Source organism: Belonocnema kinseyi, chromosome 8 (genome assembly GCF_010883055.1).
Source record: "Belonocnema kinseyi isolate 2016_QV_RU_SX_M_011 chromosome 8, B_treatae_v1, whole genome shotgun sequence".
Taxonomy (NCBI): Eukaryota; Metazoa; Arthropoda; class Insecta; order Hymenoptera; family Cynipidae; genus Belonocnema; species Belonocnema kinseyi.
Window position 1 is genome coordinate 139590152 of NC_046664.1, and position 25030 is coordinate 139615181.

General features: G+C 33.8%; 1 protein-coding gene across 1 annotated transcript in view; it reads right to left on the reverse strand.

The window, feature by feature from the left end:
• The window catches only part of LOC117178725 (paramyosin, long form), a 182364-nt gene that overhangs the window by 151039 nt on the left and 6295 nt on the right, over nt 1-25030 (reverse strand). The window contains exon 3 of the mRNA XM_033370156.1: nt 2708-2794. Coding sequence (XP_033226047.1) covers nt 2708-2794 — 87 coding nt within the window. The remainder of the gene's footprint in view (nt 1-2707; nt 2795-25030) is intronic.

Here is a 25030-nt window from a genome sequence, read left to right on the forward strand (position 1 = left end):
TTTGGGTGTGTGAAAAATTTCTTGTGACATTAAAATATCTTAACAAATACTCATCCAAACATAAATTGTCGTAATAGAAACTTTGTATTTTCGAGGGGGAGAAGCAAATCTGAAACAATTAACCCCATAACCCACCCTCTCGGGGCGGTAGGGGAGGGGGTTACTTTAGAATTTAAAATTGGAACCAACGTTTTTTATTGCAAATTCAGATTCTCCATTAAAAAACAAGTAATTTTTTATTCGAAAGAATATTTTTGAATCGCGCCAGATGGCGATGCATTTGCAAAAAATGACATTGTTGACTAGTCAAGGCATAAATATATGAAGTATAACTAAAACTAGATATAAATCCATTTTGAATAATTTCCCAAGTTAAGGAAAAAATTATTGTAAGAATGTTATGTATAGTTTTCATCCGAAATTTTCAAAACAATTTTTTTAGCAACAAGATATAAACAAATATAGTGACAAAATTGACCATTTTAGCTTTGTGAATTTTTATCTCAATAACAAATACAGATGGAAACTCACTATCAGCCGGAATTATTTCACATGCATTCATAGAACATAATTAATTTTAATAATATTTAACTTAATTATTATAAGCAATTTCTATAAACAAATTCTTTACAAACGAGTTTTTCTCATAACTGAATTGATTTTTCTGATCAAAAGTGATTCGTAATTGTCTTTAAAGCCATTTATATGCTTCAAGCTTTATCAAACATAAATAATATAGATTGTTTATAACAATTTAGTTAAACAAGTCTCTTAATCGGCCGTTTCCTCGTAGAAAAAAATGTTTTTTTCTTCAATAATTATTAGAGTGACATTTATTGCGGTGACTAATCAACGAAATTAAATAAGGAATAATTTATATTATTGCTATAAACAATTTTATTAACAAACCTATGATTTATTTTTTTTTACATGCAAATAGGACGGTTTTCCACTGAAATTATCCGACAATAAACTAAAAGTGATTCCAAAATTGGATATGGGACATTAAATAATAATTTGCGTAATTGTTAATAACAATTTCTGTAGCAAACTGTCCACAGTAATAACGCTGTACTTGCGTTTTTAGAAGTCACCTATCTTTCATTTGTTTTATGCAACTTCCTGAAAAATAAATGAGGAACAAGTGAAAATAAGGTGGAATAACGCTGTACTTGCATATTCAGAATTCACTTATCTTTCATTTGATTTGTACGTACGAGGGTAGTTCAATAAGTCCTTAGAATGAAGTATAAAAACAATTTTTTTTGGGTAAATTTTTTTTAATTTTTCAACATAATCTCCTTGGAGCTCTATACACTTGGTCAATCGCTTTTCAAGTTTTTTTAATCCTTCAGAAAAATGCGTTTTCGGAAGTTCCTCAAAATAAGCACTTACAGAGGCAATGACGTCTTCGTTGTCTGGAAATCTCTGTCCACCGAGTCATTTTTTCAAGTTTGGAAATAAGAAAAAGTCACTGGGGGCTATATCTGGTGAATACGGTGGGTGTTCGACCAATTCGAATGTTAGTTCTTCAATTTTAGCCATTGAAACGAAGCATGTATGAACTCGGGCGTTGTCGTGATAAAGAGAATTTTTTTTCTCGCCAAATGTGGTCGTTTTTTTTTAATTTCTTCTTTCAGCTGCTCTAATAATGATCTAATGATCCATGTTTCATCCACAGTCACAAATCGACGAAAAAATTCCTCACGATTCCGACTTATGCGCGCCAAAAGAGTCTCAGAGGCGACCACTCTATTGCGTTTATTCTCAGATGAGAGCAAACGCGGCACCCATCTTGCTGATAGCTTTTTCATGCCTAATTTTTCATGTAGAATTGAAACAACTGCACCTATAGATATCCTTGTGGCCTCAGCTAACTCACGCACTTTTAATCTTCTATCCTTCAACACCATATCGTGGATTTTATTGATGATTTCGGGAGTACTTGCTTCTACGGGAGACTTGTTTAACTAAATTGTTATAAACAATCTATATTGTTTATGTTTGATAAATCTTAAAGCATATAAATGGTTTTAAAGACAATTGTGAATCACTTTTATTCAGAGAAATCAATTCAGCTATGAGAAAAACTCGTTTATAAAGAATTTGTTTATAAAAACAATAGTTGTTAGCTCATGCTAATTTTTTTGTTACAAATTATGACTCTTATGAAAAATATTAGCAACTAGCGTGAAGTAAACGATTTTTTCTATGATGAAAAAAGACTAATAAGAATTTGTTTATAAAAATTGTTTATAATAATTAAGTTGAATATTATTAAAATTAATTATGTTCTATGAATGCATGTGCAATAATTCCGGCTGATAGTGAGTTTCTATCTGTATTTTTTTTGAGATAAAAATTCACAAAGCTAAAATGGTCAATTTTATCACTATATTTGTTTATATATTGTTGCTCTATAAAAAAAAAATTTTAAAAGCAAACCACAATTCTCTTACAAATTAATTGCAGAGCATTTCTAAAAAAAAACTTTTGAATCGGTTAAGAAATACGACTTGTGGGCGATTATGAACAGTAAATTCCTATTCCAGACCACTGTGCGGTGGCGTCACTGCGTAACAATTTTACGTATTATCTTAGAGGCACGAAAGGTGCAACTTTAGAGACGGGCATTGCAAAAAATAACTGCTTAATCATTGAAATGTTGTTAGTAACCAAGCAAGCATGTTGAATTCACTTTATTTACCTGAGATTCGGCGCCACCCTCGGCTTCTTCGAGACGCTCAGAAAGCTGAATTACTTGCACACTCAAATCGGCACGTTCGCGTTCAATCTATAAGAAAAATATACAGTTGTGAAGCATTTGTTTTAAATTAAATAGTTTTTTATATACTTGGATTTATCGTACATCGTAGATTATTGTGTTGATGGGTGAAATTTACTCTCAAAATCATGAAAATTTTTTATAACATCTATGTATATATATAATTAAAAATTTGTCATAAGGACAACCGCAGGATTTCGCCGGGAGCGGGTGCTAATCTGAATAATTGCACCCGCTTCCAGCGAAATCGCTGTAAAATTTCAGCCATAACCACGTCTCACAACCGTGAGATAGGCGGTTACAGTCTGTAAAGGAATCAATACGACGATCCAGCAAAAGCCTCGTGCACCCTAAGAACACGGAGTGACCCAAGGACAACCGCCTTCTGCATTTTTCCCGCAAGTGTTCTAGCATATTGTTGACACGCAGGGATGCTTTTTAGGCTATTAGTAAGTGAAAGCTTAGCACCTCCAAGAGCGCCGATGATAAGGACGATCAGTTTAACAGAATATTCCGGGTACAATCGTTGCAACTCCCTTAAAGGTCTCGATACCTCTCTTTCTTTACATTCTCCTTGGCTATGATGTTTTTGTCAGCTGGTGCAGAAAATTCGATAACGAACATGGTTCGGTTCTCGAAGTCAAGAAGAACCATGTCAGGCCTCGAGTGAGCAACAGAAACAATTGTCGAGAATATAAACTTCCAGTATATGCGGCACTTCCCATTCTCGACAATTGACTCAATTTCCCTAGGAGCATTTAGAGGAGCGATATTAAGGTGATTGCCGTAGGAGTGACAGAGATGGTAATAACGTACTCTTAGTGCCGCATTGTGCCTTTGAATGCAGGTCGTTACCGCGCGTGTTGGACAACTAGATAGTATGTGAGCTAAATGCTCGGGGTGTGCATGGCACGCCCTGTAGCTATCATCGGGAATGTCTTGGCTCCAAATGTGGCGACGGTATGTTAAGACCAAATCTGTCGACTGAGGCGTTTGTATCTGCTTCGAAGAGTATCCTTTCTAGATGTCACATCCTGAATCGTCCATGTAAAATATATGAGTGACCTTGTACTTTCGATCTGCAGGTTTGCCGTACAAGTACCCGTTGGAATGGCGAAGCGCTAGCGATAGTGGTAATAATGTAAAGCAAAAGAGGAGTGGGCTCATGGTGCCGGCCTGAAAGACACCTCTCTGAAAGGTGACCTTGTTACCGCTGGTAGAATGCTGTATCTTTGCAAACACGTCTATCGATGAGCAGGTTCTCCCGACATCCGGCTACGCCTTTCTTTGAGCCTCGTTGTTCATACATTTCTTGCCACACAGGTTCAATTGCCTGAACAATCCTATCATTTAGGATAGCTGTGAATATCTTATAAAGTGTGTTCAGACAAGTTATTGGCCTGTAATTCTTCAGGTCAGCTAAGTTGCCCATTTTCGGCAGAAGTATTGTGCGCCCTTCCACCAACCATTCCGAAATCGGCTATTCTGACTTCAAATATGAGGTGAAAATACGGGCCAAATGCTGATGGGTTGAAGAAAACTTCTTCCACCATAAGGTTTTGATACAATTTGGTCCCGGTGCGGAATAGTTCTTCATCCCTCTTAATACTTTTTTCACCTCCTCGGTAGTGATGGGTGGGCATTCTTTATCAGGTGTTATGAGGGCAATACATAACTCTTTGAAGTTATTTATATTTTCTGAGTCTTCGTCCAGTCTATGCTGCAATTCATAGACTTCTCTCCAAAATACTTCGACCTCCTCTGGTTTGTGTGGGTGTTCGACAGTAACTGGAGGGTCTTGGAAGAGTCGAGATGGGTCAGAGAGAAACTGTTGATTTTCTCTGGCCCACCTCTCCCTCCGCTCTAGACTTCTCTTAGCGTCAGATATTATCCGTATTCTCTCAACAATATGCTGCCTGATGGTCAGCAGCTTTGACTTGTTAAATGTGTGATAACAGGTCCGGAGTTAGCGGGCGAACTTTCGAACCTTGGCGGTAAAATTCCTGCCAGATGTGATGTAGTCAATCACACACTGAATGCGGGACGCGTACTGTCTTGCCCAGCCTATCTTTATGGCAAGTTGATGCATTCGTCTTTTGGTCTTATGATCAACCGTTGGTTTTGTTTTACGGTTCGCATCGGCCAAAGCTCTCGATGCATTATACACACAATAATTGATAGCCCAGAGGTAGGATTCTCCGCAAAAATGTCCACGAAGCTCGTCATCCATTTCAGCCAGATCTTTAGGCTTGAGAGAAACTTTGGTGTTGATATTTCTCCGGGTCGTAAATCATCGCTCTTCCTCTGTTGTATGCCTGCCCGCGGTTGGTCTTATTGCCGCCTCTCTTTCTCTGTTGTCGGCTTGTTCTACCTGTGGTAGAGTAGGGGTTCCGTTTACATAGCCCCTTTTTCAGAGTAGTTCAGCATGGTTTCGCAGACGTTACTGCGAAAAGTGTGATAGCTCCGGGTGTTTCTCGCACCACAGAGCATGCAGCCATGCCATGTAACCCTGTTCAGGGGCTGCACTCGCATCGTAGCAACCTAGCAAGCCGTGATTCAATCGCTCCGTTCACCCAAAGGTCACGAGATCCCGCCAATCCATCGCATTGAATCCATTTTCATTGGCTCCCCCAGCTCTAGGTTGGTCGGTTGGTAGGTTGGTCGGCAAGGATAAGGCTGCTTACTCTGAGAGGACACCCGGTATCCCAGAGTCACCGTTGTAGACACCTCACCCAGGTGCCATTCAGCTTTCGGTACGGTTTTCATATCTCCGCTTGGGGGTTAATTCCTTCGCGACCACCCCTGGAAAATTGTCCGCGACTGCCTATTTATTTTTGTAACCATATTTAGCAGAAAGCCTTGCTACAGGGACCCTCTATCCGCAAACCGAGGACGCGTTTGGTGGCTTTGTTATAGGCCCTTCGGTTTTAATCTAGAGTAATTCTAGATGAATAAAAATATATATATATAGGTGTATCGAATGCCATTTTATACGTCCAATGTCCTTTATCGGGTATTTTCTGACTTATCGGGTCGGATCCGATAAGTTTCAGCGGTGCAACAGCTTTTATCGCAAACGCGCGGTGATCAAAATGTACCATATTGCTGGCTATGAGAATGCGGTTGATTTAAGAACCGACGTGGGAAAGCTTTCAAAGATATACTACCCTGTTGTAAAGTAGAAAAACTCTAAGAACACGTGGTCAATAAAGTCGCCTCCCCCTCAAGTGAACCGGCGATCAATCACTTCATTTTCAGTCAGTATTATTGCTAGAGCTCTTTAAAAATTAAAGCTACGTCCTTTGGCATTCCGTAAGTCGTTTAACTGGAGAACCTCTGATAAAGCTTTTCCAGTTTTCTTCGTGATTTGAAACTCAGCTGATGTCTCTATTCTTCTACGTCAAAATATGTCCTTTTATGCGAAAAGAAATCTGTTTTATACATTTTACTTGTTTTTCTTTTTGTTTTTTATCAATTAACATAAACTGAAAATTAAAAGTGTGTGTCTCCGTTGAACGTGCTTGTTAATATTGTGTTTGAATGTTTACGAAGTGATTTAAATCCCCCGATCATCCCATCGTGCTTGAAACGGAACAGGATCATCACACAGAGAGGGAGCTGACAGAGAGATAGTGAGAGGGGGAATTGGATGAATGGCGGAAAGAGATGGGTAGGGGGAGAAGGGCGAAGAAAGACAGACAGAGAGAGAGAGAGCATCTGCAGGACATAGCAATACTAAGTTTATGTATGCACTTTTTCCCAAATAGGCAGGACCCCTATTCATGGTCGAAAAGTTTACCAATTTAATTTTTTCTCAATAAATGCACGCTTTATAATTAAGTATACTCATAGGAGTTTATCGCCAATGAAAAAATCCTTTAAACTAATTTAATAATTGGTTTAAGCAAATCCGAGATCTTTAACAAAAACAGTACTCTAAATATGAATCGGTGAAAAATTCACTGATTGAAATAGTAGTTCGACATTCCACTGATTAATCAGTGCTTTCGGACTTATTCACTAATCAGTTCAGTAACACCAGAGTAAATAATGTAAAGCATAACGTATAATTTTTTAAGTTAAGCGTTGTGGTTACACTTTTACTTAAGTAGCAAATACAATTACTTAATGAAATAAATTTTTTTATTTTCGGGCTGTAAGTCTGCTTAATTAACTGCGGGGTAAATATACTCTAACTCGTATAGGAAGCACTTACTTAACGGGTTTGTACATGTCAGTCCAATCTTGAAGTTAAAGTAATATGTGAGGTTGTTTGTCATTTAAAAGCATCGGAACTTTTCACCTTTTTTAATATTTGATCCTAATTTGGGTTTTAAGTTTTTTACTATGATTTTTTGATTCATTGTACTAAAATATTATTTTATTATGATTGCTAAATTGACATGATGCAGTGCTGCCAACCCTATAAAGTGGTTATTTAACTGAATCAATAAGTAACCTTTCACTGATTCTCAGTGACCCAATTCTAACTATTCGATTCAGTGACATTTCACTGATTCAGATCTAAAGAGTAAAGATGCCACTGAACTATTTTCTAAACGGAACTTATAAACGTGTGGACTTTATGTCTCACTCTTGTAAAGGGGGTAATGGGTTTTATATGCATATTATAGACAATTACAGAGAAGGTTAACAGATCATCTCATTTCTCAAGAGCTGGTCCCGGACTAAGCTTCAATTAGCTAGACAGACAATTCAAGTCTGAGGAAAAATTATGGCGTCAAAATAGAAGAAGATCAAACACCGGTGTAAAATCTAATAGCCAGCGTTGAGTCTAATATTAACAAAATACCAGCGGTAGATCCAAATCGCACTAGGCTAAATATCGCGAGTATTATATGTGGGACTATTAATTCTGGCTACGACATAAAGTCAAAAATCATACAACCCTTGAAAGAAATTAGAAAGGCCGAAAAATTTTAAAAAGAAAACCCTCAAATTTTTTTTGTTCACGCGAACAAAGCCCACACTACCGTGGCGATAAAATGAGAAGACTAGGACGCGAAATTTAATTAATTATTAGAAGATTGGGAGATTTACGTTACAACAAATAGGGCCACCTCAAAAAAAAATTAAAAGGGAAGTCACAAGGCAAGTTAAAAAATATGAATCGAGCGAATATAATCATGAACGCCCGGCGAAACAGCTGAAAGTATACCACGCTAATTCTTCGAGATTTTATTTCCACATGTAAGTAGTGCTACATAAAAATCAGCAATATTCATAAAAAATATTATTCTTAATAATAATGAAGGTCTGAAATCAAAGCTACTCAACAGCTTAGATTTTCTGAAAAAATAAGAGATTTCAGGATTCTGGAAAATCATGTCTTCTCGCCACGAGACCGGAAAGCAGTTATTTTACCGAAGATCTCTTTTCAAGTACCGTTGCATGCCCTTTAAGTCGAAGATATATTAGCGGATATCCCGAAAAAAGAATTAGAAAACATTCTACAAGTTTTTTATTCGAATGATTTTGAAATTAAGTTCATGCTGCGGAAATTAGGTCTTTTATTAGAATACCATATATTGAAGATCAATCTGAACGAATTGCAAGTGTTCTCGGGCACTACGACAAAGATAAGGCATTTAAAAACAAGAAAGACTCACGGCGGTCTTAAGCCCCACTAAAGACAAATGAAATAAGTTTGAAAATAGCAATATCGTTTATGGAATTCGGTGCAAAGGTAAAAATCGCAAAGCGGTTTATATACGAAACTAAACGTTCGTTAGGAGTACAAGTTAAAAACACAAGCAAGATATAAATCTCTTAACTATCGCTAGCCTCTGGTGAATGTAGTCTATGTAGTCAATTTAAGAACCGACGTGGACAAACTTTCAAAAATATACTACCCTGTTGTGATGCGGAACAAATCCTAAAAACACGTGGTCACTACGGTTCTCGCCCTTTCACGTAAACTGGCGATCAGTCCTCTCATTTCCAATCAGTATTACTTCTAGAGTACTTTAAAAATTAAGGCTACGTTCTTTTGAATTCTGTAAGTTGTTAAACTGGAGGACCTTTAAAGATGTTTTTTTTTAGTTTTCTTTGTGATTTGAAAAAGAGCGGATGTCTCTCTTTCTCTACGTCGAAAACTATCCTTTTATTTAAACAGGAATCTGTTTTATAAAGACCCCGCGCTTTTTTTTGGATAAGTGGTTTTGGCTAATTTGGTTGAATTTGTTATATTTTTTATATCTCAGCGTCCTGAACAAATGTCTCCATGGGACGAAACCACTTTTCCAAGTAGAGTCAATAGCCAAGAAAGCAAAGCCAATACCCAGTAATACTGAATTCAGCGGTCTTTATCTCGGAACCCGGGGGAGTAGATAGGTAGGGGGAGTAGATAGATAGTGGAAGTTCTGGCTCACTTTTTTCCATCCGAATAGCAAACTTGCGGCTACAGCGCAGAAGACTGTAAGATTAGTTTCGCTCCTTGTGCTGACTTACGAATCACAGTTTTGAACAATCCACACTATGTGTAAATGTTTATCGCAATGATGCGACATTGAAAATTTCAAAGATCTGCCGACAAGGGCGTCATATTTCATGTAATGTTAAACAATTCTCGGTAAACAAAATTCAATTCTGATGACGTCAGCATTGATTCCTGGAATCCTTATCTATGGGAAGTAAATTAATTAATCGTTCTCGTTTGATATTGGCCGACAGGGGCGTTATTTTTCATATAATTTTAAACTATTCTCGGTAAACAAAATTCCATTCTGATGACGTCATCATGACTCCTGGAATTCTTATCGACAGAGTTGCCATATTTCACCAATGTTAGCACCAGATAAGCGGTGCACTCTCTGTTTTTATCATCGTACTGGTAAACAACCACGAGTAGGTTTGAAGTATAAAACGCTCTAAGATCTATATCAAAGTACAATTTGTCGGTAATTGCATCAGTTAATAACAAGACTCACGTAATCTCAAATAACTTTGAATCTGTGTAATGTTTCTATAAGTGTCATCAGTTAATAACAAGACTTACATAATCTTTCAATTCTCTTGAAATCTCCGCAGTGTTTCTATAAGTGTCATCAGTTGATAACAGGACTTACATAACCTCAAATAACTGGAAATCTACACAGTGGTTCTATAAGTGTTAGTTGATTCATTTAAAGTTCAACATGGAGATCGAAAAATGTGAAAAAGTTCTACAAATCATGAAGATGGGATTTCAACTTGTATTCGAGAAGCAACCCCCAGCAGCTGATAAACTTCGCTTGTGGACGAGGGCTGGAACTAAAAACATCCGGATATTAAAAAAAAATATTGAGGAAGAACATTCTGCTATCCGTGGGCTAAAAAACACGCGTTTATGACGTTAATTGGTGATCTGAAGACTGCAAGCAGAAAATTCAATAAGTTGCTCAAGACAGGAACTGGTATGAGTGAAGCTTCGAAGAAACTGAGTGAGAGGGTAAGTTGGGATGACGTAACAAGAGCGTTTCAAACGCGAATAAGAACGGGACTTATAACAAATTTAATTCATAAAGATTTAAATACATTTTTAGATGATTGTAAACGCATGTTTATTCCGCGAATTAAAAATGCAATTGATAGTATAGGTAATATCAAAGCTTGCGTTAAATTTACACGTATTTTCAAGGCATTAGTGGGAGGGGAAGAAAAAATCGAGGCAAAACGTGTTTGCAGTGAAAATAATCTTATTCTAACGTCTACGAATATTGGTGAATCGTTTCAAGGATAAGTAGAAGGTGCAGTTTAATGGTTAAAATGGGACGTACTCTTACCGAAAAATAATTGACGCGCATGCGTGTGCGCATGCGTGGAATCACATCACCGCTCTTTAAAAAAGTAATCGTTTAACCATTAAAGTGCATACTTTTAGCGTTAAACTAGATCGTTTAAGAGTGAAACGAATCTGATTTTAAAGTATTCTACTTGAACGATTGAAGGACCGACTTTATCGTTTAGAGGGAATTTCTAAGGGTGTAGTAGGGTTCTAGTGGTTTCAGCCTGCCCTATAGAAGGGCCCCTGTGGGACTCCTATACAGGATACTTTCACACTACTGGTTGCCAGTACTTTTATGCGTTCATCATCATACGACTGTATACGATCCGAATATCATTTATAATTTCAAAAAATGAAATTTTCTTTAAACATTTTAGTTAATTTTAACACTAATGATATGACAAAAAAGGGATTTAAAAATAAACATTAATTATTCGCGAGTATTTTCATTTTTAATATTAATGGTCCTGTTAAGAGTGAATTTCATAAATTACATTTTTAAACATTATATTACAAATGAAATTTCTAGCGGTATAGAGTATTGAACCTACATATCTATACCTAAATCCATCGTCTAATAGTCGGGAATCTTAAGGGGATTTATTAGAGTTATTATTCTAAATTTTTTTTAATTTATCTGCTATATCATCAGAGATTGTACCTTACCGACAGTAGATCAACCCTCCAAACCATGAAGGCAGAAAATCTACACACTATCGATCAAGTTAAGCATCTTCAATAACAGAAAATGCTTAACGTCTTAATAAGACTAGATGGAAAACAATTTTTTTTTTTAAATTAAAATTATTTCTTGAAAAAAAAGATCCTACTCCATCTTCACTCCATTGGGAATCGAACCACAAAACTTGGGAACTTATGTTCTTGAATTAAAAGTTCTTATTCTGATCCCTCTCATAGCTTAATTGGAAAAGCACCTGACCGGAAATCAGAAGTTCTGTGGTTCGATTCCCAATGGAGTGAAGATGGAGTAGGATCTTTTTTTCAAGAAATAATTTTAATTAAAAAAAAAATTGATTAGAGTTCTAAAAAGGAATGTAAGATTTTTTGCGCAATTTTTAATATTTTTGTCTGATTTCTTGTATACGTTTTGCAGTTCTTGTGACACTTTTCAAACATTTTCAATTTTAATTTAGAATGTTAGTTTTTACAAAGAAACCAAAAACTACGCGTCCTATCCGAAAATTATTCATAAAAAATTTGTATACGTTTTCACTCTTTTTGTAAGAGCAACTTTTGTCCATTGTATCGTTTCTCCAAAAATTTCACTGTTTTTATTTAGAAAGTTTTTTCCGATTCAAACAAAAACTGGGCATCCTATCAAAATATAATAAATGACATATTTGTAGCTCTTATTTTGATGAACAAATTTTGTCTTCTACATTTTTTGATGGTGCATGCAAAGTAGAATTTTCGATTTTTAAATTATTTTTTGTGTAACCAATATTGCATTGTCGATGTTTCGAAAAAATTCAAACAGTTGTTACGATAATCTTGTACGTCTTTCAAACAGGAACGTTATTTTTATCGAAAGAAAGTAATAAGAATAAATCGAGCGAGTCTCCCAGTCCAATATTTTATTCTGTTATTTCCAAAGCTATTTTTTACGAATGAATCAAAAGGTTCGAGTCCCATAAAACTGTGATTAATAACAAATTTCTACATCTTCTAGGTGTGCAAAATTTTAGTTGATTAATTTTTGTTCACTTCTCCCTTAATCTAAATAATAAGTATTTAATTGAATAGTACTGTTCAAGAAGGTTAAAGGAGGTAATAAAAGAAATTTGAAAATTTTAAGCAAGATACAAAACAGAAAATTTATCAACTAAATTGTGCACCCCAAGAAGATGTAAAAATTTGTTATCAATCACTATTTTATCTGACTTGTACTTTTTGATCGATTCGTAAAAGCAGCATTAAAAATAACACAATAAAACTTTGGACTCGGAAACTCGATTGATTTATCCTTATGACTTTTTTCGATAAAAAGCACGTTGCCGTTTGAAAGCCGTATAGGAATATCGCAACAACTTTTTGAATTTTTGCGGTAAAACTGCCCAAGACACGAAAATGAAAATGAATCAGGTACAATTGTGCACCATACAAAAATTTACAAGACAAACGTTGCTCATAAAAAAAGGTACGAATATGTCATTGATTATATTTCGATAGGATGCGCAGTTTTTGTTTGAATCGTGATAAACTTCATAAATAGCAACAGTGAAATTTTTGGAGAAACGACACAAGGTCTCAAAAACATGAATAGGCAAAAGTTGCTCTTGCAAAAAGAGTGAAACCTCATGGAAATTTGTTATGAATAATTTACGGGCAGGACGCATAGTTTTTGTTTTCTTCGTAAAAACAAACATTCTAAATAAAAATGTAAAATTTTTATAAAATGCCACAAGATCTGAACTAATAATTTTACAAGTGTGAATAAAACGCTTAGAAAATAAGAAGGATATGAACAATGGATTTTCAAGTATAAATTTTAATGTATTCAAAACATCATATGAAAATCATATAAAGATTGAAAGCCTACCTGCTATAAAAGCAGGTGGAGTCATTACCTCACTTCGATGTTTATTTTTAATTTATATATTTTCTCAAAACCTAGATTTGAACTTGGAAACTCGCGAAGTGATATTTACCCGTTTATATAAGGATAAAGTATTTTCACATCTTTAACCTCATTTTTTGTTTGAATTAAATATGAATATCTTCATCTTATCTCAATGTTCATTATTGGGAATTTAAGTGCACAAAATAAAAATGATAATTTTTATCGAGCGAAGTCGTGTAATAACTTCTTTAGTAAAATGTTCTCACAATATTAACTAGAAAACTGATCATTAATTGCGTAAGGCTTATTATTCGAAGTTAATAAGACTTCTTAATCAGTACTTTTTAATTAAATACTCATTCCCGTGCTCAAATTGCCAGACCTTTTCCCGATTACCGATCAGGTCCGGATCGGTCTGACATGATCTGGCCCGGGCAGGGATAATTTGCGTGTCCCGGAGTCATGCCAGACCGGTTTGGCCAGGTTTCCTATTGCAGTTAATAAATTATTATCTTAAGCTATTAAATTGTTTCTGGTGTATTTTTTACTACTGACGCACCCAGTGCTGAGTTAAAGATAGTGCAAATATCCACTAATCTCCTCCCAATTTATAGGAGATGCTAAAACTGATTGTCTTTCTTCTCTGATTAAAACATACGTTTACCTATGTTTACAATATTTTTCTGTTGACCTTAACAGGGAATTGATAAGTACTTTTAATTCTAAGGAAGAATATTGTATTTAAGACGGATGAGCACTGGCCTAAAAATATCTTAAGACGATCCTCAATCTGGGTTTTTCCCATCCCGAATTTCTGACCTGAAACCTCGAACTCAGTTCTTGAGCTGATACCAAGTGCAATAGTTGAATCGCCGCTACATTCCAGTGTAACATAATATGTATCAAAAAGATAAGGGCTATTATTATCAATTTTTGATATTCAAATGAGGTTTAAAGTAAAAAATAATTACATAAATTGTTTTAAAGCCTAACTAATATATTTTTTTAATTTCCTGTTCGAAAATGATAATTATACTCCTTTAAGAAATTCGCTGCTCCAAAGTTAAACTTATCACTATTGAAAGAAATTTTATTAAAATTTAACTATTCTAATAAAAATTATATTTTTTGCATAAAATTAATCTCTTTGGTTCAAGCTTAGTTTTTAAAAATATTTTTTGTTGTTCAAACATCAATCTTCATCAGTTTAAAATTCAACTATTTTTTAGAAATTTTCTGTATTTGGTTGAAATCTCCCTTTTTTTTGTTGTATGTATGTATGTATTTAATTTCTCTCTTTTACGGGTTTGAAGGCCTCCGCTCCCTGTACATATATTTACAATTCCGTCCTTAGTCTAACTTAACTACTACTTATATTCTGCTCTTTCGCATTACGCAGGATAAACAATAGTAACAGTAGTGATATTAATTCCTAAAATGAGCGAGCTTCCACGATATTTCCACGATATTGAAAACAATTTTCGTTTTTTACTGTTCCTTTTCAGGATCACCCGTTTGGCTCTGCCCTACTCCCTTGCATTCCCTTACTTCATCCAATTTCTTTATCCACATCACTCCCTGTCCACTACCATCCAAGATCCATCTGACACACTCATCCACATACTCTACATAAATTTTTCTCTTCATTCATCCAATATCTGTATGCTCTCATTCCTTCTCCCATTCTGAACCGTACAACCCTGCTCCATTTTTCTTCCTTTTTTATTTTTTGCAGATATTCTGGTTCTGTCAAGCCTTTGACCATCACATACCATCTATTATACCTCGAATCTATAATCTTTGTCCATCTCTCTTCTGCTTATTTAACCAATAGATCTAACTCTATGTCCTGCCACTCCATAACCCTTTCTCGAATATTAGACACCCTTCTCATTTTTCTCCTTTCTTCCTCCCATTTTGAATTTCCAACATTACCTCTCGCTTCATTGTTCCGAATTTCACCGAAACATGCTTGTGCAATTTTACTTCCCTCTCCCCTTTTTAGCTTCTCTTCAAACCTCCATGCTCTCTTAATTTGTCTAATAACCATATTTTCTCTTCCTAACTCTTCTTTTAACATATATCCTGGGCAACTCCAGCTAACCCCCATTACCCACCTCAGGAATCGCTCATGCATGCTCTCTACTTCCCTATGTTCCTTCCATCCCCAGATCTCCACACCATAACACAACACCGCCCACACCAACGCATCAAACAACCAGGCCCTCATTTTCCAATCGTTCTTGAACCTTCTCTCTCCTATACCCCATACTTGGCCCATTACTTTACTCGCACATTTAATTCTTTTTCTCACCTGCAGCTCGTTTCCCCCTTCTGCCTTAAACCAAAAACCTAGGTAACAGAACTCCTCCACAATTTCCACTTTTTGTCCGTTCATCTTCCAAACGTAATTTATTTTGCTCTTTCTATTTCTGAAATACATCACCTTTGTTTTATCTACGTTCACCGTCAGCTCTTTTGTTCTCACATACTCTTCGAAGATTCTCATCATTAGGTTCATCCCCTTCTCATCATCTGCTAATAAAACTACATCGTCCGCGTATGCTAGAGAGTATAGTTTGCTATTACCCAAAAGAGTTCCTCCTTTCCCTTTCTCCTTTAGCTTCTCATCTAAGTCTGCCAATAGGATACTAAATAGTAACGGACTCAAGGGGCACTCTTGCCTTAGACCTCGGCTTGTCCAGAAAACCTGCCCTTTTTTCTTTCCTATTTTTACCCTAATCCTGGTTTCAGTAAAAAGTTCCTTTACCCTCTCCACTAACTTTTCCTCTACACCTACACCTACACCTCTACATTTTGTTTCAAATGTTTTTAAAACTTCTAAATATATCTTGAACTTACCTGATTTGTTTAATTTCTTTGTTTGAAAATTTAACTATTAGGTTAAAAATACCTTAATTTTAAATGCTTTTGCGAAAATTCATGTATTTTGTTAAAAAATAATCTTTTTGGTTAAGAAGTGAAGTGTGTATTTGTGTAAAAATGTATTCATTTTATCTTTGTTTAAAAATACATTTTTATGGGCGATGCCTCAGCATTCTGCTTTTTAGCTGTTAGAATAGTATTTTTAATTTACTTTTACAAACAAATTGAACAAAAAACCCTAGAGATATGTTAGTGAGAAATCGGCCTGTGTACTTGCAATTTCTTGCCGATTAATAAGCTACGACTATGGCTGTATTTTGAATTCAAGGTACAATTTTCAAAATAGCTAACTTCTGGGTCGTCTGCAGTGTCGTTCCATGCACACTGGAAATACAAGGTTACCTAGGTAGCCGGGAAGGAAAAGATAAGCGCCCGCCTTTATGTACTGGTCCCAATTATAGCGGGCGAATTTATTATTACTCCGCCCTAGATATATACCTCTTCAATATTTCTATTATCCATAACGAGCATTTCCTTAAGGTATTATACGGATGAAATTTTTTCTGCACATTTTTTTGAAATTAGGACTCTAAATTTATTACTGCGTTATCTAAAGTTTGGTATGGTTAAAAAGGGTTGACTATTTCGAAGTAGATATAAGTAAAATCCGAAATCTCATCTTATGCACGTATGACCTATCCGAAGGTATTGAAAATGTAAATTATTTTGGCATAACTCCTAAGCAGTTCTGACCATTTTTTTCAAAAACTGAGACACGGTAGAAAGAAAAAATACAGAGATTCTGTGAAAATTTCAGGATTTTTATCTATTTCATTTATGAAGTAGAGTATTTCATTTTTAGTAGTAGAGAGTATGAAAGAACAGAGAGGTCCGCTGGGTTAGACACTCTCACGCGCATTCAGTTGATCGACATGAAGTTGGAGCGTCTTCAATAAATTGTTCTTTGCGTAGATAGCTCTTTTTCTAAATTCATCCGTATAACACCTTAAGAGATTAAAAATTCACCAATAGCCTACTTAAACGGGGCGATTGACTTTTCGCCCCCGACCTTCACAGGTAGCCACCGGCTGAGGGGAGCGAACGCCCCCTTCAACTGCACTGACTGCGGCAGTAAGTCTAGCAAAGTCCAGCCCTTCTATTCCCCGCCCTTTTAATTTTTCGCATTTTTAATTTTGGAGATACAGTGTAGTGCATTAACCTATTTCTTAACAGTTTTGCACGACAAAATCAATGAAAATCATAAACAATTACAAGTAGATGATCTAAAAAATATTAAATTAGCTGTTTATAGAGCTAGACGTAAATTAATTCCAAGACTCCCTAAAGATTTGAAGAAAACAAAGCACATCATTTGCGATAGACATTTTAAAACTTCATTCGGTGAGGATTTAGTTACGTTAAATTATGATACTGAAAATGTTGTAATTTTTACAACTGAGAAAAATTTAGAATGATTAACTCTTTCGAGGTATTTGTGCATTGATGGTAGATTTAATTATTGTATTAAATTTTTCACTCAACTTTTCACAGTGCACGGCTTTTTTAATGGACATTATGTTCCACTTGTTTACTGTTTATTGAAAAATAAAAAAACTTTCACGTATCAACAATGTTTTTCTGCTCTCTGTAAAATGTGCACTTGCAGGGGTTTAGTTTTAGAAGAAACAAATTTCTTTGTATATTTCGAAGTAACGATATATATATCGATACGATCCACATGGCCTAACGTCACTATACTTGGCTGTCGTTTTCATTTAAGTCTGTTCTGGATAAGAAAAGTACAGGAGTTGGGCCTAATCAGGTACCACTGAACTAGGAAGTGTAAGGGAGAGTAGGGTTGGACATTGCTTGAGAGGGAGTAATAAAGGAGGAGATAGATCCGTAGTCCGTGCAGTGGAAGGGACGTTCGCTCCCCTGAGCCGATGCCTACTTGTAAATCTCGGGAGCGAAAAGTATACTACCCTAGGTATGGGCGATTCTGGATCAATTCTTCAAAGATCGAATCTTTTCTCCCTGAAGATCGATCTGTTGAATCGATTCTTTACGACTCGATTTTTTATTGGATTGATTCTTTACCCCCAGAATCGAAGAAGCGATTCTTTTATTTTTATTTATCTCTCCATCCTATACTTTTGAGGCCGCGGCGTACATTTTTGAGCTTCATTGCTCTTCCCTATATAGTCAAGGAGCGGGCAATGCTGCCGTATGCAATAATATGTCCAAGGATAAAAAGGTGTTACTCTTATGTATTTTTAACCGATGAATCTGAATATACCCGGCTTTTTTCGAAGAATTGGTACGTTTTTTTTAAATCACAATTGTTTAAACAAATTATGAAAAATTGACTTTTTCGATCTGGACAATTTTTTTCTAGAAAATATGGCCCATTTTAAGACAAAAAGATCTCTAGCAACTTTTTCTTGAAATGCGTATTTTGAAAGACATAAATTTTTTAAGGTCCGAAATTTGACGTTTTTCACTAACTTAGAACGTTAACAACATTTGACCTATTCAATATTTTTGAAAATTGAAAAACGTACTCATTCTTTAAAAGTTACTTTATAACCTGATGTAATTCAACATTAGCGCAGACCCGGCGGAGATATGATTTTCGATACTAACAGTCAGCTCTTTTCCGACTTGTTAGTTCTAAAGAAAGTGCACATACTATTTCCACCGATTAACGAATTTGTATCCAGTTTCCATTTCGTTGCCTGCATATCAGATAAACCATGCATTTGTGTTAGGGCTGGAGTAAAGTGCTGTTCATTTTGTTCTTGCCAAATTAAAAAAAAAAATAGAAATAAACATAATACAAGTGGGGCGAAGGACGACAGCCTGTGCACGGAGACATAAATTCAACTTTATATCAGATAAAAAGTTTTAATTTACACGCAGAAAAAAAAATGTAATATTTACTTATCAAGAATTGTAAAGGGTTTCTTGTAACCGTAACAGTATAAACTGCTCTTAATAAGAGGGTGAAAATATCAAAATCACTTAGCATTTTCTAAATGTCACAATGAAATTAAGGTTAATTCAACGGTTATCCTTCAGTCAAATAAACCTCTATTCCCTCGTATTACATACTGAACGACATGTAAAATCCACTGAACCGAGATTACAATAGTAGTGTACTGGAAATTACCGAAAGATCGGTACATGCTACCGATCCGATCGGTTTACTTAACTCGCCCCTAAAGCCGCAACGCAACCTGTCCGCGCGGAGCACCAGGTGAATCCACGACGCAATCGGCAATGAATGGATTGCATGACCTAAAAAACATTCCTTTTTGACATTTCTGTGACAGTCGTCACATTACTCCATATTCCCACTTTGCAAGGAAGGTGTTTTATAAAAATAATACAATTTTGGATGGCACAACTTACTCACGGATCGTGTACACTTGAAAGTTTATTGGAGCAAGACGTGTTTTTGTTCCGTGACTGTTTCAGATCTCTATATTATTCGTTAAAGTGACATGATAATTCGTAATTGCAGCATCCAGGAACTGTATAGAATAGCGACTGGATGGGTCTAATCTACTGATCCGCAGGTCATGAACTGACATGTTGCCCATATACGTACTAGGAAGATCGGTAGATTTAACTTGGTTTTCAGTAAAATGTAAGGTTCTTTTTTCTGCGTGTATATAAGAAAATTTGATATATATTTTTAACTATTTCTCAAGAAATTTAGTATTTGTAATATTTACAATTGTATTGTGGATGTTATTAGATTAACAAAGTATTTTGAGAAGTATTTTCAAAATCATTATAGCTCCAAGCAATGAGTTATTTCAATTTATAGTTTATTCAATAACGTACGCAAGGAACTTATCGAACAATAAGAAGAGATGGTTCATATCAATAATAACTTATTTTTACATTGATATTTATTTTGAATTGAAACCCATTTAAATTTAAACAAAACGTACCACTTTTTCGAAAAAAATCCGCGTATATTTGGATTCAGCGGCTAAAAATGTATAAGAATAACATCTTTTTATCCTTGGACATATTATTGCATACGGCAGCATTGCTCGCTCCCGGACTAATAATTTTTTCTTTTGTGCTCAAGACTGCATCTCAATCTAAGTGCAACCGCAACCTACGCTCAAAATGTTGATTACCGAAGTTTCGAAATAGAATAGACCTTTTTTTCTATCCTTTATTGTTAGAAAGGGGGGTCCGAAACTGTTCATGCCATTAAAGTTGGATGTGCAGTGAGCCGTCTGATTGGTTCACTTTCTTTTTTACTTGTGCGTGGCGAGGCCATAGTTTGTTGGAGAATGATAGAAGAAAGAATAATGTGAATAAAATGATATTTATGTATTATGTATTAGCTACAACAAAATATTATGTAATATTTTTATGTGAAAAAATAATAAACAGTGTCTAATTGTCGATCTTTCAGGATTTTATTAAAAATTGAATAAATGTAATGATTTGAGGGTCAAAATAAACTATTTAGGACATTTTACATGGATCTTAAAAGATCGATTCTGTCAAGATCGATTCTTCTGCTTCAATTTTTTTTCTATATCGATCTTAATAAATTCGATCCTGGATCGATTCAAGTATCGATATTTTCGAGAAAATCACCCATCCCTATACTACCCTCTTAAATGTAATACAAATTTTACACATTATTAAAAATTTTTTATACTTAAAATTGTCATACTTGAAATTTCTTTCCGGCTGGATAAAATTTACAAAAAAGTTTTTTTTCTTATAGGAAATATCTGTGTAAAATATACTCTTAAAAATGAAAAAAAAATTCATTAAACAATTATTCAGGAATCTATTGCTAATTTTGTTATTTTCTTGGGACTTGAATTTTTCTTTCCATTTTTTGAAAATCTGACAAAATAAAAAAAAATTACTTCAAGATCTTCCATGTTTTATTTTGATAATTAAAAAAAATCATATTTTTCAAAGGAATTAAAATTAATAAAATTAATTTTTAGTTTTCCTATGAATCTGGATAAAATTATTGTATTCTTTTGAAACTTTTCAAAATACTTAGAAAGCTTCTGAATGTTGTGTTCAGAATCATCAAAAATCGACGTTTTGTTTTAATTGTTTAAAAATTGTTTCATGCTTTAAATTATTTCGGAATCTTTTCAAAACTTCCAAATATATCTTATACTTACTGGAATTTTTTCCAAATTAATAATTGACTACATATTTTTTCAGTTTCGAATGAAAATTACGTTTGGTTGAAAATTTATTTTTTTGGTTGAAATTTTTTAATCTTAAATATTTTTGTGAAAATTCATGTATTTTGTTTAAAAATTCTGTTTGGGGGAAAAATTAATCTCTTCGGTTACAACTTGAACTGTATGGTTGATACAATTTTTTGTTAACAAATATGTTTTTGTGGCAGAAGACCCATTGTTTTAGTAAAAACGCATTTCTTTTAGTTGAAAGTTTGATTGAAAATTTCTATTCCATTTAGTTTAAAATATATTTCTGAACTGCAAATATAACTATTCCATTTTTTCTTGATAATTTATCTGTTTTTAGTTGAACATTTAATTATTTTGGTAGTTAATTCATATTTTTGTTTTAAAAATTAAACTTTTTGGTTGAAAATTCATATCTTTGGGTTGAAAACTATAAATTGGTTTGCAAGAAATTCGACATTTTAGATGGAAAATTAAACATTTTGGCTGAGATTTTTTTTATTTATTGACTGCAAAATCTTTGTTGGTTAAAAATTCCACTCTTTTTAGGTAAATCTATTTTTTGGTTGTAAAATTAGTCTGTTTTGGTTGACTCGGAGGTTAATAATAAGAAAACAAAAAGTGCCTGTAGCAAAACGTCTGGATCCGGTAATATCAAACATATTATTTTTTAAATAAACACTGAAAAAAATAATTCTTAGCACCAAGTAAATGAATTTACTTGGATCCTATTTCATAGCATCAAGAAAATATTCTTTAACAAAAGTAATTTTTATTTAAACCAGGCATATATCTTTTGCTGATTTAAAAAATGAATTCTTTAGCTATATCTTCTTAATTGAAATACATATTTCTTACATTTAAGAAAATAATTTCCTCAATTCAAAAGGTCTAGATTCGTTGAAATGTAATTTGTCTTTCAAAGAAACATATATTTGATTCAAAGAGTTCGATTCTTTGAAATGATTCGGGACACGTTTGAATCAATCATTTTTCCATACTTGAATCAAGAATTTAAGTTTATTTAAATCAAAGAGATAATCATTTAATTAAAAATAATATTAATTGAATTACAGTATATATTCTGTTGTCACAAAGGGTTCATGCATTTATAGCAATGGAGCATTTATTCAGATGAAAAAGGTATTGTGTTTACATAAAGTCTTATTTCCTCAGTGGAAGAAAATATTTCATTTGATTACTAGAATTAAATTATTCATAACAAATAAAGATTTATTCCAACGAAGTAATCATTTTTTAAAGTCATAATTTTTACAATTTGGCGTAATTTGTTTCAATTGAATACTTCTTTGGATTAAAGAAATATATTGTTAAATGAAATATCCATGTTTTTTATTTAAAGAAATATTTCTTTCGCATTTATGGCGAGGTTTAAATACGGGTTTTCGCCTTAAAATTTCTATGTCACGTTAGCGTCGTGGTCAATGTTGTGGACTTTACACTCGATGGACCCAAGTTCAATTCCTGCTGGGGATAGATTTTTCATCGAATTTGTCTGTTTGAGGTTTATCAAGATTTAAAATTGTGTAATTTGTTTTAATGAAATATGTATATTAATAACAATGATCATTATAATTTAGGTTAAAAGAATCCAGTTGCTTATTTAGAAAAATATGTATACTGCAATTGAAGAACTATGCACTCGCGCATGGTCTAGACCAAATAAATATTTTTTTGAATCAAGAGATATATTTTTGTGCTTCAAATATTCAGAAATTTCCTGTGAGGAAATAGTTTTTTGAGTCTATAAAATATTTTCTTGACCTTAAAATATATTTCTTTCCTTCAATTCATGTTTCCCCATCTCAAGGAAATATTCATTCCAATTCATGCGACATTCATTTCGAACAATGAATCATTCATTTGGTATAAAATTTATATTTTTTGTCTTAAATTAATATTTCTATGATTCAAAGAAACATTTCCCTTCAACCAACAGGTCGTATTTATTTGCCTCTAGTAAATGTTTCTTTGAAAATAAACAGGACTTTCACTTACTTCAGCCAAGTAAAATTCACTTGGTACCAGCAATCATTCTTTTCAGTGAAGGATAATTATTTTCAAATGGCGAATTCAGTTTTTAAATATTATATCAAAACTTAACCAAATGCAATTTTCTGTTTTTATCTCTGTTCAAAAATGGTTAAAGTTAGATTTGAAAAACCACACTTTTGAGATTGACTCCGTGAACATCCTTTATATTCTGCTTTTTATGTACTAAAATAGTATATTTAATTAACTTTCATGAAGAAATTGGTTCAAGCGGTAAAAAAATGTATGATTGTTAATGAGTTTCCAAATTAAGCTAGGAATGACACTATTCATACTTTTGGACTGGGAGTGAAATAAACCAAATCTATGAAATGAGGTTTAATTTTAGCTTCCGGATTTTTCAAATTAAGTACAATATTCGTCTTTATTTGTTAAACTGCAACTATTTGCTTGAAGATTAACTCTTTTGTAAAAGTTCATCAATTTATTTATTCATTGAAAAATGCTCTTTTAAATGAAACTATTCATTTGAAAATATACGTAGGAAATTAATCATTCAAAAAGAGATTATTAGACACGGAATTCAACTCACTTAAATTATATTAACAACAACAAAGTCAAAGAAATGAATAAAAGTAAAACTTTAAAATATTTTCGATTTCAGCTTTGTGATTTTCACAGTGGTAAAATGAAAAATGACCAAAAAACGGTTTTTGACCATAAAATCAGATTTTGGGGGCGTATGATGAATTTCGCATTTGGGACATTTTTAGAAAGGCAATACAAATGAATTTTTGTCCTGAAAAATTTGGAAAAGTCCTACATTCTTTTTCCACAAACGCTAGACACTGGATATATTTTCAAGTATTTTTCTTTACATTCAGTATTTTACCTATACCTGAGGTTATGAAAGTAGCTTTTATGAATACCAAAATTATTTAATTATTTATATTACAATTTTACGAATTTTATGTTTTTTCTTTTATGGGATGCCAATTCATTATTTCTCACGCCGATTTTATACATAGATGAAATCTTTGTCAATCGTCCATATTTCCCTGCAGCTGAGCTGGCAAGCTGAGTGACAGTAACTGAAACCAAACGCGAGTGTGCAATAAAAATATTTGGAGATTTTCTGTCTCTCTCGTTACTAAGTTTCTCCATCTAACAGGTAAAAAATTTTACCGACGAAATATTACCGATTTTCGGGTACGAGTTTGTAATTATATATTAGCCAGGGGGCATTTAGGTTGTGTTTCCGATTGTTGTATAGATGTCGCTGCAGTCATTTTGGGACACATTATGAATAAAGAAGAGTTTAAAATTTTCAAAAGAATCACAAAGATTAAATTGTTGTAAAGGCTGATAAAGATAACTTAACGGTTGCAACAAAAAGTGATGATTATAACTATACAATTAAAAACATTCTTAACAATGATACTTTATACATGAATATTAAAACTATTATTGTTCTAACTATCTCAAATAAATTTAATGACATAGCTATTAGATAGGAAAATAAAAGATTAATTAATCAGAGCATAATCTAACGTGCAGCTCTGCACAAGTGTGCAGTTCTGAATGGAAAGTGTGCAGCTCCGAATTTGTGTTGGGGAGGTACTTTTGAAATTATTTTCAAGTAATCAAGTTCGAATAAACTAAAAATGACTTCAACAATTAATAAGGAAAAAACAGTTTTATTTAAGCTAGGTGTATCAATTACATCATTTTTTTCAAACATATAAAAATGCTAACATTATCAAATATAT